This window comes from Silene latifolia, chromosome 1 (genome assembly GCF_048544455.1).
Source record: "Silene latifolia isolate original U9 population chromosome 1, ASM4854445v1, whole genome shotgun sequence".
Classification (NCBI taxonomy): Eukaryota; Viridiplantae; Streptophyta; class Magnoliopsida; order Caryophyllales; family Caryophyllaceae; genus Silene; species Silene latifolia.
Genome location: NC_133526.1, coordinates 85,417,477 through 85,434,536, shown reverse-complemented (window position 1 = coordinate 85,434,536; position 17,060 = coordinate 85,417,477). Strand labels below are relative to the sequence as shown.

The 17,060-nt window shown below is 37.8% G+C and overlaps 2 protein-coding genes across 2 annotated transcripts; both read right to left on the bottom strand.

Annotated features, from left to right (window-relative positions):
* Positions 1-6,181: 6,181 nt before the first annotated feature.
* Positions 6,182-7,282, bottom strand: LOC141649761 (uncharacterized). Its single transcript, XM_074458442.1, has one exon. It carries the CDS (start codon positions 7,280-7,282, stop codon positions 6,182-6,184), a length of 1,101 nt encoding a protein of 366 aa, XP_074314543.1.
* Positions 7,283-7,992: 710 nt separating this feature from the next.
* On the bottom strand, positions 7,993-8,811 carry LOC141649756 (uncharacterized). The gene has a single exon (XM_074458439.1). The coding sequence runs from the start codon at positions 8,809-8,811 to the stop codon at positions 7,993-7,995; it is 819 nt and encodes a 272-aa protein (XP_074314540.1).
* Between the last annotated feature and the right edge of the window lie 8,249 nt (positions 8,812-17,060).

Sequence of the window (17,060 nt, the reverse complement as noted above, 5' to 3'; positions counted from 1 at the left end):
GCTGGAAATATCCTCCAGATGGCAGGAAGAAAGGCATTGATTAAAAGAAGTCATTTCATGCAAAACAGAAGGGTTATTGCTAAGTTTTTCAGAGGGGTCCCTAACCACATTAAAATCCCCAAGCACAATCCAAGGGTCATCAGTGGAAATGCTATGCAAGCCATCCCAAAGCTGCTCCCTAACAGTTGCATTATTACTATCACAGACCATACTTATAAAGAAGACCAGATTATATTCAAAATGATGAACTTTGAAATGATGCTAGATCTTTTACTTTGCCTTCCAAGATATGCCGTTTGAGTGTCCATCGGACAAACTACCTCCTTCCCATCTCCAAAGAAGCCGAATACATCATCCGTCAACAAAGGGGTGAAATTGAAATGCCCTCCTCCTCCATTGTCACACCACCCTATCCATTCAAGTATCAAGAGTTCAAACCCGAAGGTGTTGAAGCAAGCAATGACTACATGACTCTACTTATGCAAGAGATGCACAAACAAGCTTATAAGGATCGGTAAGATGCATACTTAGCCCAATATCCACTCCTCCTTCATTTAGCTAGGCAAGGACTACTTGATCCTTCATGTCTTTTACCTAGTTGGGCGGATAGGGAAGTCTTCTTTCCAAGTGCATCTAGGGGTGAGATACCGGGTGACGATGAGGTTGTTGATGAAGGCATTGATGAAGAGGTAAATTAAGAGGAAGAGGCTAATGAAGAAGAAGAAGATGATGAAGGAAGTGAGCACGGAAGTGAAGAGGGAAGTGGAGATGAGTCCACTTCTATTGAGGAAGATGATGACAATGATGATATGGTGGAAGACTAGCAAGCTTTGGAGGCTCCTACCCTCTTGAGGTTTGTCTACTTCTTTCTTTGTTTTATTTATTTTATCTTGATCATGGTTGGAGAATCCTAGCAATATAGAGGACTAACACCTCGGCCCCATTGAGGTGTTCTTATTTCATTGTTCCCACTTTTGAAAATCCAAAATGACAAATTTAGTTTCATGCATTGCATCTTGTGTGCATGAACTACCCCCAACTTTAGGACATTAGAAATAATGTCTATCTCGGTTTGGGGAAGTACATGCATACGCAACGGGAGGTAATCTAAAGTACGCTCTCCGTCATAAACAAAAACCCATGCATCATGTAGTGTAGATTAGTATAGCTTGCATTTAGTGTAGAATTCATGCATCATGTTTGCATAATTTCCCATCATTTTGGCCATTGAGGACAATGCCCATATTAGTGTGGGGATGGGGATTCTAACTTAACTTTTATTCAAAAATCCAAAAAAATCAAAAAATTTCGAAAAACCATAAAAATTTGAAAAATTTGAAAATCCAAAAACAAGTTCATTTCCTTTGTAGTGTAGTCATGTATATATTGTTGTATATATTGTGTTTGTTTTATCCTTGTTCACATTGATTGACTACGCCACATCTGAGACATGAGGATATTGAAGACCGCATGGTATGATCTTTCCAATCTCCTTTTTCCTCTTTATGTTAATGACTATGTGGCTTTATTTTGATTGATACGGTATAACAATTTGAATCTAGGACTTGCATTTAGATTATATGGCATATTAGTTGGTAGAAGTGTAACACCCACTCATACCAAGGTACCTTACCAAGGACTACCCTAGCATGAAAGGCTGTTACCATCTCGGTTTCCCGAGGTTAGTAGATCAAAGTTACAATTTCCAACAACATTTATTAAAGTATAAAGAGTTAGTGAATACATTATCTCAAACCAACTCAAACTAAAAGTGTAAGAACTTCAATACAACTGAAATCATTGACGGCTAAACTCGTAACGGCGGAAACTAGACTCGAAGTGATGTCTCCCCATATCTGTTCCGTAACTAAACATCTGCATTACCTGTCATATCTGCTCACCATCCCCGAATGGATCACCGCAGGTTTTACAAAACAACAACACGGGGTCAGTTACCGCATAATTCAAATAAGATAAACAAATAATGTAACCGGCTGATCATCCTCCATCCCCGGTCTCCCGATTTCACACATTAACCGACTACACACCGAAGTGTGTAGCCCTGCCAGATTACCCATCGCAACAGGTAATCCTCGCCGCCAGTGGGTGACCGCAGCCCATCCCCACCTAGTCCAGCTCATCAACGAGCGACTAAAAATCCCTGTCCCTTAATGTGCACATCCCCTCCCGTGACGGGTTCCACGGAGGGCGAACTAGGGTGTGAAGCCACTCCCGCAAGTGACTCCACCACAATCACACATACCACAGCATCACAGCTGTCACAACACCACTTCCGTCTCAACACAACCACATCACCACCGTCACCACAACACCAACACTCCGATGATCAACAGACAACAATCATACACAATACAACAAATATCTCAAATCAATTACACAAGAACTGAGTAGGGAAACCCTACCTTTTCGCAATCCGATATGCTCTAATCAATCATACAATATGCATAGCAATTACCACATCGTCACCTACAACAATTATAATCAACAATCAACACACATATAATGACCAAACCCTAAACCCCCAAATTAACCCAAAACAATCATTAGGGCAAAACCCTAAAACAACTTAATGAGACTCATGAAATCAGAGACTTACCGACATAATCGACGCAAGGCAAGATTCGCTAGACTCACAAACAATCCACGCAAATGAGAGGGAGATTTGGAGAGGATTGGAGTTACGTTGTGTAGTTTAGGTTTTTTAAAATGATTAGAAACTTTAAAATGCGTCTCAATATAACTCTAATCTTTTCTAAATCAACCGCGGAAAATATTACCCGTCAGACCGGATACTCGGTCGAGTATAGAGTATACTCGGCCGAGTATCCTCTACTCGGTCGAGTATTACCCATACTCGGCCGAGTATTCCTGGGCAGTAGCCAAACAGAATACCCAACACACTTTACTCGACCGAGTAGGCCATACTCGGTCGAGTACCAGCCTATAAAATCCGTAGTGTTACAAGAAGCATATACATTAGGATGTTTATATGCTAGTTGGATCATGGCATGTAGTTGCATGTTAGAAAAATTTTGCGAAGCCGTCTACTTGGGAAGCTTGACAAGTGTATATAGGCCCTAGTAGATGCTTTTTTATTCTTAAGACTTTGCTTGTTAGAATACTTGTAAAACACCCTAGGATGTGTCATGCTAGTATCCTTTGACCCATGGATTAAGGCCTAGTCAAGAGTACCTTGTGGTGTGATAACTCCTTGGCTACCGTTTATTCCAAGGTGACCCTTGAAACCATGAATCCATCCATCATCCATGTTCTACCACATTTTTTTGTCATCAAAGGGAATGGGCACAAAAAGAAATCAATTTGAGTTCAATGAAATGAAAAGTGAAAAAAAGTTTGCAAAATGCATCAAATGAAAAGAGGAGCAAAAATAGACTCCTAATGCTTCAAATATAAGGCACCCTCACTACATATGGGGTGACTTTGAAAATGTTCAAAAGAGAAATGCAAAAAGTTGAAAAGTTGTCAAGTGTTGAATTGCCAAAAATCAAAAGAAATGTCAAGAAAATGTTCTCAAATGTTATGTGCCACAAGAAATTGGAGGGAAAACAACAAAAGCAAACTCCTAAAGTGAAACTCAAATATCTATTGATCCCTTTATCCATCGTATCCATTTTTGTGCATGGTAGAGAGGGGACGACCCTTCTTCTTGTCTAGGCAAGAAGGGGAATTCCACGATCCTCCAGTTTTTCTAACACCATAGGGAGTCTATTCTTGACAAAAGCATTTAATGATTGAGGACAAAGGTACCCTAACTTGACACAACTTGGAGGTGATTTATTGGTATCCTTCTAGGCTTAGTAGTTTGAAGAAATTGCATCTATGAAGGAGTGTGTACCCTTGAATTGCTTCCCTTGTAGATAATTTCCGCCACTTAGATGAGGAAAGTGGCTATTCTTTTGTTGATGCATCCATTACTTGATTTTGTGTGCTTAATGTTTGGATGTGTCGCCATTTTGGCAAGACCCACCTTACCTTGCAAGAAGGCATCCTACCTCATGGTTGTCTTGTTGTGAGTTGAAGGGGCGGAGTGAGACCCGCTAATTGTCTCATATCGGCTATGTTATTAGGTTTGTTTAAATAATGGTCCTAGTATTTGTCACCTCTTTACTCGGGACGAGCAAAGGTTCGGTTTGGGGATATTTGATGTGACCATAATTAGAGCATATTTAGTCCCCGAATTAGCCTTGTTCCCATGCTTTTTAGTGCATATTTGGGTCATTTATTGTCTTTAGTTCTTTGTTTTGCATATTCTTTGAGGTTTTGTTTCCTTGGTAGGAAAGGAGTGCAAACCTTGCATTTTCATGGCAAAATGAGGATAAATTGATTGAATTCAATGACCAAGCATCAAGGAGAGACGAGATTAGAAGGCCTTTGTACATACTATAGTAGATGGGCAATGACGAGAAAAGATCCTTGTATCCCCGAGGAAATCCTCAAGGATTTTATGAAGAAAATGGAAGAAAAGAAGAAGGAATGAAACTGTTTGACAATCCGTGCGGATTGCCCGGAAGACGCCCATCCCTCACCCACAATCCGAGCGTCTTCCTCCACAAGACGCCCGGGCAAAACCTCCACAAGATGCCCGTCTTCCCCGTCTGGACGCCCGTCAAGAAGCTCCTAAATCCGCCCGTCCCGTGCCAAAAACGCCCGTATTCCCAGACAGTACTTTCGTCTTCTACAAGCTTCAAGGAAGGATGCACATCTTTTTCTAAGACCGGCGAAAAAGAGACCGGAGTCTCCCTAGAGACCGCCGATTCCTCAAAGACTTAATCGTCATTTAAGCCCTTAGTAAACCCTAATTTATGTACCTAATCCCCACTAGAAATACCCCATTAGTCTAATTAGAAGAGCATGGTCTTCTTAGCAATCTTTAGTGTAGTTAATATCAATCAAATCTCTCTTTAATCTTGTAATCAACATTTAATCAAGTTTTAATACAAGTTTTATTTCCTTAATCTCTCTCTTGTTCATCCTTCATTTTGGGTAATTGAAGATTATTTGGGTTATTATTGGGAGATTGACAACCTTCCAATCAAGCATCAAATACTTCTTTTATTCTTTGCTTTATTATTGGAATTATTAGTAGGTATAATTCTCTTAATCCCTTTTCAATTATTGTTAATCACTTTCATTTATTCATCATGTTTTACTTTGTTGGTATATTGACAACCTTCCTAGCATGTTCAACATGATAATGAGTGAGTAGTTTCCTTAGCTAGGGTTAATGGGTAATTAGGGGAAACCAACATTGGGGATGATTCATGCTTAAATTAATATGCTTTTATAGTTTATTTGCTTGCTTGATGTGATCTCAACTTATGCACATGTTATGTTTGATGAAATGCGAGCCTATGAATCCTTGCATTTTTTTACCCATCACCTATCTTTTCAATGAGAATTGTAAGACATAAACCAACTCGAGTCTCATTAGACCATGCATATAGTTGAGTAGGGAAGATTAAGTCGACTTGTAGGTGTTGTAGAATCTAATCGATTCGGCTCCGGGACCCAAACTTTCCTAGGATTGTAAGATATAAACCAACTCGATCCATCACAACAATAATTGCTTGCTTATAATTTGAGAATATGTTTGTATGATCAATTCCCATGAATCCCCTATGACCCCATGACACCCTAGTGCTTTTTATCAATTGTTTACATCCCTTTTAATTCATCTTGCTTGTTTACTTTCATTGTTATTTAGTTTAGTGATCTTCTACTTCAAACCCCAATTGTGACACCCTTAGACACCACTAGTTGCAATAGAAATCTCATCTCAATTCCCGTCCCTTGGGATCCGACCTTTACTTGCCTCTTTACTAATTGTAGAGTTGTTGGTGAAGTTATAAATTGTGTTTAGGTCTAGGTGCTCCTAACGACAAGTACTGAAAACTAAACCCCGCGAGGGATCACGACCACTCACAATGTCAGGCAGGATCTTACCAAATCGAGTACATATCACTTTAGACAGGCATTTATAGACTGTGTTACAACAAGCAATGGGTCTAAATTGCAACACAGACTCAGGGACATCAACTTTTGGGACCAAAGTAAGAATGGTGTTATTACACTGCTTCAACAGTTGACCAGACTCAAAAACACTGTGAATGGCCCTACATATCTCAGGTCCAACAATATGTCAGCAATCCTTGAAGAACTGACTGCTATATCCATCAGGCCCAAGAGACTTTGTCCCTGGAATAGAGAACATAGATTCCTTAACCTCTTCTACAGTCACAGGAGCTAGAAGAATGGCTTTATGAACATCAGTTAAACACGTCCCATATTTGACCACATTCTGCTTAACTGGGCTAACAGGGTGAGCTGTACCCAGCAAAGAAATATAGTAATTTTCAAAATCAGCTTTTATCTCATCATAAGTAGTACACAGGTTATTCATCTTATCTTTAACCTGATACACCTTGTTCTTAGATCTCCTCCTTTTGATACTAGCATGAAATAAGGCCGTGTTCTCATCACCATAATGGAGCCAAGCAGTTTTTGCTTTTTGTCTAAGGAAGTCCTCCCTAGCCTTCTGAAGCCATTCAAACTCAGCTGCACACTCTTTTTCTGCCTGACAGAGTTCCACATTCAGAGGATCCATTCCCAACATCTTCTGGAAGTTAAAAAGACCCAGTTCAGTGACATTTGTGAGTTTTTCAATGTCACTAAACTGATCTCTATTCAGTCTCCTCAACCCCTTTTTTAAAACCTTCAGTTTATGGACTACTTGGAACATAGGAGTGCCATGGATTATATAACTCCAACCATGCTGAACCACTTCATCAAAATCTGTAGCTTTGGACCACATATTATAATATTTAAAAGAAGGTTTGCTAGTCCTAACAATATCATCAAATCTGATAAGGCAGGGGCAATGATCAAAAGAGCCCTCGGGAAGGAAATGAGCATAACTCTCAGAAAACCTAAGCACCCAATCTTCATTGACAAAAACCCTATCAAGTCTACTGTAGACTTTCCCACTCACCTCATGTTTATTTGTCCATGTAAAAAAGGAACCCGTACTCTTCATCTCATATAGATCACAGTCCTGAGTAACTTGACACAGTGGTCTCACCTCAGCTCCAGTTACATCAGCACCTCCAAGTCTTTCATCCAGAGCCTTAAGGGCATTGAAATCTCCACAAGCCATCCATGGTCCAGTAATCTTGCTATGAAAAGCTCTCAAACTATCCCACAGAGGTTCTCTATCAACCAATTTATTAAACCCATAGATCATAGTTAGCCAAAAAGTACACTGCCTACCCCTATCCACAACTTCTGAGTGAATACACTGAGCAGTCACTTCCTTGACACTCACTTAAAACTAAGCAGGATCCCAAATAAGCCAAATCCTACCCCCTTTATGACAACTGGAATTGGTGTAAATAGACCAATTATCACAAAGGTTACTCCTAACTTTATTCCAGTTACTATTATTAATTTTAGTCTCTAAGAGGCCAAAAAGCCCTACCTTATTCTGGTTAAGAAACCACTTTATTGCATCTTGCTTCCTACTACTATTCATCCCTCTTATATTCCAGAATCCAAAGTTACCCATTATCAGATAGCCTTTTGCCGGATTCACCTTTTTCAACCAAAACCCTTTCAATGAACCCTGCCTTTGATTTCTGCAGAGATAAATTCAGTGAGTCCATGAAATATAGTTCCCCAGGGGTAAAAAGTCTTCGTTCACCTGAGTCATTCCTCATTAACCTAGTAAGTATTTTCCTAGGCATGGACTGTTCTACCACTGGTTCTTTAGTCACAATTAAAGGCGTGCTATTCACCCTCTGCACCACAGGGGTTTGCTGTACTGCATCCCTCTGAACATTGGGCCTTTGGATAGGTTGTTGAACCTGCTTCTTAGGCAATTGAGGTCTAGTTTTATCAACCTTTTGTGCTGCCATCTTAGGTTGCCACACCTTCTTTGGTTCCTGCACCCTTCACCTATTTTCTACAGACATCAACAGTGTGTCCCATACCCTTGCAAACTGTACAAGTAGTAGGAAGCCAATCATAGACAACCCTAGCACGTTGAGGTTTACCATGCTCATCAATGAAATTGATCTCTGTAGGGAACTGCTGTCCAATCTGGATTTCAACCATGATTCGAGCATAATCCAGAAAGGCTTTAGACTTTGTGGCATCATCACACTTAATGTAAGTGCCAACCAGTCCACTCAAGTTTTTCAGAGACTCAACACCCCAAAATTTGATATCCAAGTCGTACAATTTCATCCATATAGGAACCCTAGAAACATCATGCCTAAGCAACTCTGCTTCTGGTGTCCATTCCTTAATAATCACCCGCTTGTTATCAAAAGTGAGATGCTCATTGTTTAAAACCTCATGTTGTTGTTCCTTCGTCTTAAACCGTACCAAGAAGATCCCATTGGGTAAGAATGAAACCCTATCCACCCCATTTGACTGCCATACCCTCTTAACAAACCCACTAATCACATTACTGAGAGGTTTCGCACCAAGGATATAGCAATACACAGAAGTAGACCAAAATCTTACCTCCCCCGCAACATCCTCCTTCGTAAGCTTAAGTACTGGCGTCGAAGGTTTGACTGGTAAGACTTCTGCAGGAATCTCCAGGTCCAATTCCTCATCTTCAATAATAGAGTCCAGGTCTGATTCAAATTCCAGCGACGAGAATTGAATATGTTTCGCAGGGGCCTTCCCTTTACCTTTAGATTGATTTTTTGTAAAATTACCTAAATTAATTTGGGGACTTTTATTGTTTTTCTTTGATCGTGCCATTGCAACAGATCGAACAAAAACCCTAGAAAATTAGACGCTTATCTCTCTAACTTTCTCTCTTATCCCTTGTATTCAATTTTTTTTATAATCATTGATGTGATATCTAGGTTTAAGAGGAACACCAGCGTTGTGTGCAGCAAAAGTAGATGGCTTATATCGTAAGTCATTTGATTTAGCCCCGGTCTACAATTTAGAAAAAAAAATAACTTTATACATTACACGAGACGTCTTATATAATTTAAATAACCACACAAAAAAAGGAAAAACTCACAATCTATTTTTCAAATTATTACTACCTCTTGAATTTTGGGTGGAGAGGAAGTCGAATCAGTGACTTTAGGTGTTGACATAGTAGTCCTAATTTCAGCCATAATGGCTTCGTGTAACTTCTGCATATGTAAAAATTGAAATACTTACTATATGTTAGATAAGGTTACCCTAATAAATTTAAAGGCTTTCATTATATAAAATGCGTTCGCTTTAGCATAACTACCCCGGAGATGTCAACACTAATGAATGCTTCAGGCCATTGCACAATAGAACCCACGACATCTTGCAAAAGCCAATTATCACTACGTGGTACTATTAGAGTACCATACTCCTCCAGATATAACTCGGTCACTTCCACTTCCCTCCATCTCTCACGGAGGGCAATGCCTTGATTGCCTTCAACCTCAACTTCTTGATTCTGGTCGCAATAGAATGCTACTCCCCTAGCAACATCAATTTTGCCCGATGCTACTGCAGGGGCTTTGTAGTAAAGAACACAAAACTTCTTACAAACAACCTTCACATTTTTAATTAATTTGTATATATACATGCACTACTTTAATTAATAAATTTAATTAATTAGTATACATATAAAGCAATTATAAACTAGTCGTAGTAGCTAATACCTCGTTAAAAGCAGGATTTGGAGATGAAAAGAACGTGTCTTCGGCTCCCACCTCCACCTCCTTCTCCCCTGCCTTCATGGCTTGCTCATCAACTACCCCATCTTGATCCTTTGCCATGTCTTCCTCACTTCGCATGCCCGCTTTTTCCTTCTTCTCCCCTGCTTCCTTTATGACTTGCTGAACCATAACCAACTCTTCTTCAGATGGCTTATCCCCCGTTTTCACCATTCTGAGTATCAACCTGGCCATTGTTTGTAGCTGTGTAGTAGAAATGAATATGATTAAAATAAGTAGTATAATTTCAGCATATATATATAGGCGGGATCTCGTGAGTTTGGTTCTTACGGTGAGTTTGCGCTTTGGAAAATCTCTGCCACTAGATCAAAAGAAACCGAGGGTTGAGATCAAAAGTGACACGTCAGAAAAAAAAAAGAAAAAGGAAAATACAAATAATACAAAAGCAGCTGAAAAACTAAACTGATACTTTCATTCATACGATATTTCTTTCTCTCTCTGCATCTCTCTTCAAAATCAAAACCTAAAAAACACAGAGAATTGCAGGCAGACAAATATTCTGATCAAAAACCTAATACGATTACCGAAATCGAGCTTCAAACGAATTACAGGTAAACGTATTTTCGAAAGTAATGACGAATTCGTTGATTTTTATTATATTGAATCATTGATTCACATGCATGTTTTCTGATTAAAATAAATTAATGTAAAATTCATTGATTTTAATTGAATTGAATAGTTGATTTTACTGTTTTCACGTATAAAAGATGGATAGCGACATTAATAACAATTCAAACGAAGAAATCAACTCCACAGTAAATCTGGAAACAGGTAATAACGATTATTATCTATTTCTCAGCTGTTGTTTATTATACTGTTATTGATTCTTATCTGTTTCTCAGCTGTTGATTCTTATAGTGATGATACTTATTCAATCAATAGAGTATATTGATTCTTATCTGTTTCTCAGCTGTTATTCTGATATTATTGTATTGTCTGGCTTGTATAAGAGTAGCACAAGAGTACTGTTATTCTGATATTAATGTACTATTACTGTAATAGTAGAGTAACATAATGATATTATTGTACTGTTATTGTGATATTATTGTAATATTATTGTGATATTATTGTGCAGTAGCATGAAAATATATGGCTTATAAGAGAGTAGCATAAAAAATTCAGTATTATATGGATTATAATAGAGTAGCATAAGAGTACTGTTATTCTGATATTATTGTACTATTATTGTAAAAGTAGAGTAATATGATGATATTATTGTACTGTTATTCTGATATTATTGTACTATTGTTGTTATATTATTGTGCAGTAGGATGAAAATATATGGCTTATAAGAGAGTAGCATAAGAATAACATGTTTAGTATTATTGTGATGTTATTGATTGTCGTTTGTTTCCCAGTTGTTGTTATCATACTGTTATTGTCATATTACTGCAATGTTGATTATTCCCCCATGCTACTGTTATTGTGATGTTATTGTCATTTTGTTGTCCTCTGACTCTACTAATTATAATAATTTACTGTCCCAGATGTTTCTACTGTCTCTATTGTCGGGAAAAATGCAATTGTAACTATTGGAGATTCTTCAAATAACAATATATTCACCAGCCCAACTTGTTCAGACGAAGAAGACAATGAGTTTGTTCCAACTCTTCATTACAGCTGTACACCCGGGGGTACTGAACAGTGGGTAAGAACTGTTGAGAGTGATTTTACGCCTAAGCGTGGCATGTTCTTTCTTACCTTGGAGGATGCAATACAGTTTTATTCCATATATGCATTGGCTTGCGGATTTGATGTGAGAAGGTACAGAAATGCGAAATTAAAGGGGGCGTCAACGTAAAATCACTAGTCTGTAACAGACAGGGGGTATAGAGATATGAAAAGGAAACTGTGTCTTGAAGCAAACAATCAGCAAGCTGGAAATTCGAGTACACCAGAGAAGAAAGAGAGAAAAACTAGACAACCAAAGAAGCATGCCCTGACAAGGTGTGGCTGCAAGGCAAACCTGAGATTGAGAACCTGTCAAAAAACGGACGACAGTCCGGCTGGATATATTGTGGACGTCTTTATAGACGTTCACAATCACTCTCTTTACTCTGTCAAAAATAGAGAATTCCAAAATCTGTCAAGGGACGTCCATGATTACATTATGAGGACCATTATTGATCATACAAAGCTAAATATAGGTCCATCATTAAGCTTCGGAATTCTCAAGATATACTCAAATGGTTATCAAAATATCGGTGCCTCTTTGCTAGACTTCAAAAACTTCAAACGAAATATCAAGTGTTACATTGGGGATAAGGATGCCAAAATGTTCATTGGGCATTTCAAAATGCTTGCTTAAACAAAGGGGTTCTATTTTGCTTATGACATGGATAAGAACAAATGTTTGACAAAGGTTATTTGGGCTGATAAGGAAGGCATAAACAACTACAAATTGTATGGAGATACAATCTCGTTTAACCCTACTTATGGGACGAACAAATATTTCATGGTGTTTACTCCCTCCACGGGAGTCGACCACAACAAGAAAACAGTCACTTTTGCGGCTGGATTATTTGAATTTGAGAGTCAGGAATCATTTGAATGGATTTTTACGAAATTTCTAGAAGCAATGGGGCAGCAGCAGCCTCAATGTATAATAACCGACCAATGTCCTGGAATTAAAAGGGCATGCCCAAACGTTTTGAAGAATTATGTGCACAAGTACTGCATGTGGCATATCATGCAGAAAGTGCCTGAGAAGGTTGGAAGAGCAATCTGCAATGACACGAATTTTATGACAGACATAAATGCTGTTGTTTGGGATGTTAACTTAGAACCAGAAGAATTTTAACAAAACTGGCAAACCGTTATTGAAGCACATGATATGCAAAACAACCGCTGGTTGAAGTACGTATTCTCAATCAGACAAAAGTGGATACCGACTTACTTTCGCGATCTGCCTCTAGGTTGTTTGCCGAAGACAACCCATAGATCTGAAAGTTCAAACAGGTATTTCAAATGGTTTGAAAGCCAATTTGGAACCCTTGTTGAGGTCTGGATGAGGTACAATTCTGCAATAGAACAACAAAGGCATTCAGAAAGGCGGATGGACAATGCCAACGAGCATATTATGCTCGAGAAAGTAGGACCAATGAAGGTAGAGATGCATGCGTCAGTTGTGTACACACATCCTATCTTTACAGACTTTCAGCAGGAAGTTAAATATGTGATATGCAGCATGGGGGTCGGGGGTTTTACAACAGTAGGGATAGTGGAGTACCATGATGTTCGTGATGGACTGAAGCACAGAAACTTCCGAGTGGAATTTAACATCCAAACTAGAGAGAGCAAATGTGCATATAAGCTCTTTGAGAGGCGTGGCATTGTCTGTCGACATATACTATGGGTGTGGAATGGTAGGCAGGTATACAAGATACCTGAGTCTTATGTCCTTGCTCGATGGACAAGGAAATCCTACAGACCAATTGTCCAAGATGAAACTGGAAGGTCATAGAAGACATAGACGAAGCTGACATCAAGAAAGCTGAGATGTCAAAGGTTTGGTATAAGATTTATGCAACTGTCGGGATGATGGACACTTATGTTACGATTAAACAAATGAAGCAACTGCAGAAAACCCTGAAACAGTTCAGGGAGAACATCACAGGCCCAATTGAACCGAAAATTAAAAGTCAGGAAATAGAGGATCTTCTTGGGATCACAGCTTCAAATGATATTGACCTTCGACCGCCAAACACGGCCAAGAATAAGGGCAGTGGCAAAATATTGAGGTTGTCGAAAGAAAAAGCCAAGAGCAAGCCAGAAAAAAGGAAGCGAAGATGCGGTAACTGCAAGAAGTGGGTAAACCACAACAATAGAACTTGTAATCTTTCTTTTGCTGAAAGTCCCCCTTCTGATGACGATGATGAAGAAGAATCAGAAACTGAAGAGGTATGAATCTGCACTATTATTCTCTTATTATTCTAATGTTATCCTGTTATTATGCTGTTATTCCCCTATTATTCTGGTGTTACTCTGTTATTATGCTGCTATTCTGTTATTCTACTGTTATTCTGATATTAATGTGTTGTTATTTTGCTCTAATTGTTACGTTACCACAATGACAAATAGTAAAGTAAAAATTGCAGGAATATGAATCAGATGCATGAACTGAGAAAGACACAAGAGACGCAAAAGATAAGGGCAATGATGAAGACCTCGCCTAAACGTCAAAAGACTTTTACTATTTGTCATTTGTTTGAATTATATTTTATCCTAAAATGTTACCAGATAATAAAGTGAGACCTACATTATCTGAGAATTATTACTAGTTACTTTACTTTTTTTTTAAATCTTATCTGATTGTCTTCCACAAACCAACCATAAATAAAAAATGCATTTAACACTACAATAATAGTTGAATAACAGATTAGTATTATTAATTAAAGGCAGTTAGACTTTTCACAACAGTTATCTAATCTAATCTAATTAGTAAAAACTGTTTGTATCTCACAACCACCTATAAATACTTGCATTAGAAAAAAAGAAAAAACAAAGACTGAAAATTTCATTCCAAAAAAACTTTTTATCTCCTTTGCAAAAGGTAATTTCTTATCTTTCTATTTTTATTTTTCTTTGGTTACACTATATTGGATTCTGCAGAAAGGTAATTTTCTTTCTTCTGCTTTGCTTTGCTTTTGGTTGAAATATTTTGAACCTCTTTTTATAATGCAAAAAGGCTCGTACTTTTCATGGTGCGGAATGAGTGACGTAACTGACGATAACCGAAGGTCTCCAACAAGGGAGGAACTCGATGAAGCAAAACAGAAAATAGACTCACTGTCCATAGAGTTGATCGATACACCAACAAATGTAGAGGCAGCAGAATGTCGTGAAGAGGTCTTAATAACAGATCTCGAAAACATTAGGACACAATTGAAGGTTGTTGAATTTCACAATGAACGTATCCGTAGACAGTTGAAGGAAAAGAAAAATAGGAACTACACAGAAGCCGACATGGACAATCAATTCCTTGCTGGTGTGAATGCTTTGCAGAAGTCTTACGTTGAAGTCTATCCTTCAATCTCTAACAATTGGACACCAGTTATGAAAACCTTGGAACTTATGGATGGATACAAAAACCCTTTTAAGGATGAATCAGTGGAAGTTGAGAGCATTGTCCAAGGACCTGCGCGCAGGAGTCAGAGAATAGAATAAAGATATAAAATCTATCCATGATGGTCCAGGGTTCCTGCTTTAAAATATTTGTTGCTTCAAAATAATGTTGTTAGGTTCTTAAAACAATAAACTTGTAATATGTTAGAATGTTGATGTTTATTGTTTAACTACTATGCTCCAATTTATTATTTATGTTTATTGTTTAACTACTGTTTACAGAATAACATTGGAATAACAGAAGTCCTTATACAGAATAATAGTGCAATAACAGCAGAATAATGGTGAAATAACAACACATTTACAGTGGAGTAAAACCGCCATTTACAGTTGAATAGAAATGGATAGTGTTTGAACAAAGAATAACAGTGAAATAACATTAGACTAATAGTGGAATAATAGCAGAATAAACTACTCATTATGCGGCATAATAGTGCAATAACAGTAGAATAATGGTGGAATAACAATAGAATTACAGTTGAGTAAAAACCGCAATTTATATTTGGACAGAAAGGGATAGTGTTAAAGTAAAGGTAATAGGAAAGCTAAAATAAACTAGAATAACAGTGGAATAAAAGTACACTAACAGTGGAATAACAGCAGATAAAACCACTCATTATGCAAAATAATAGTGCGATAACAAGCAGAATAATGTTAGAATATCAGTGGATCTTGATAAGATAAGCTTGAATTACATGCAAAAATGAATAGTATGGTAGACTAACAGTGGAATAACAGCTGAATAAACTAGCCCGTTTGCAGAATAATAGTGGAATAACAGCAGAATAACATCAGAATAAAATAGTCCTTATGCAGAATAATAGTGAAATGCACAACAGAGTAATGGTGGAATAACAGTGGACTAAAAAGCAGTCTAAACTACTGCATTGACACTTGAATAAAAATGAATAGTTTTTACAAAATAAAACTAACACAAAAGGCAGTTTCACAGTCTGAATATTTGTATTTATTGCAACTAGGAAGCATCAAAGTCTCATTATTGGTAGAATTAAAGACAGATTGGGTAATATTAAAAAGGGTCTTCCCCAGGTTAATCAAGCTTTTATTGATTATTATACTTGGTTATCGGGTTAGAAAGTGGATATTGATACATCTGAGATGGACAATTTGAAAGGACCTATAATTTTGGAATCTGATTGGGAGGGCCTCTGTAAAACTGTGGATGATACTAAAATTAAGAATGCTTTGTTCTCTATTGGCTCAACAAAAAGCCCGAGGTAGGATGGTTTCTCAGCTCAATTTTTCAAAAAATCTTGGGATACCATTAAGCAAGATTTCTGTAATGCTATCAAGGCTTTCTTCAGGAATGGAGCTCTATCAAAGCAAGCAAATACTACTTTGCTTGCCCTCATTCCTAAGAAAAGTGTCGTGGATACAGTAATGGATTACAGGCCTACAACATGTTGTACTATATTTTATAAGACTATTAGCAAAATCCTTTGCTCTAGACTGCAACCCCTATTACCTGGCATTGTGGGCAAAGAACAAGGAGCTTTTGTGACTGGTCGCAACATTTTTGAAAATATTATGCTCACTCAATCATTGATTAAAAAATATAGGCAGAAGGGTATCTCTCCAAGATGCTTAATTAAGGTAGACATCAAGAAGGCTTTTAGCTCCCATCAATGGGAATTCATCAGGAAAATGTTGCAATTATTCAATTTTCCTTTACAGTTTCAAACTTGGATCATGGGTTGCATCACATCTACATGGTTTAGTTTGAAGCTTAATGGTGATCATGTGGGATTTTTTAAAGGAGCAAGTGGTCTCAGGCAGGGGGACCCCCTTTCTCCTTTTCTATTTGTTATGAGTATGGATGTTTTGTCACGAATTTTAAGAGCCATTCATCAGAGAAACCAGGTTACTTACCATCCAAAGTGTGGCCAATTGGGTTTAAACCATTTGATTTTTGCAGATGACTTAATGTTATTTGTTAGAGGTGATATACCTTCTGTTCTAGGTGTGACTGAGTCTTTGAACTCCTTTGTAAAAATGTCTGGTTTGCATGCCAATCCTGAGAAAACCAGTATATATATGGGTGGGATTCAACCTAATATCAAACATACTATCCTTAATAGCACTGGCTATACTAAAGGAGAGTTCCCATTTAGGTATTTGGGTGTCCCATTAAAT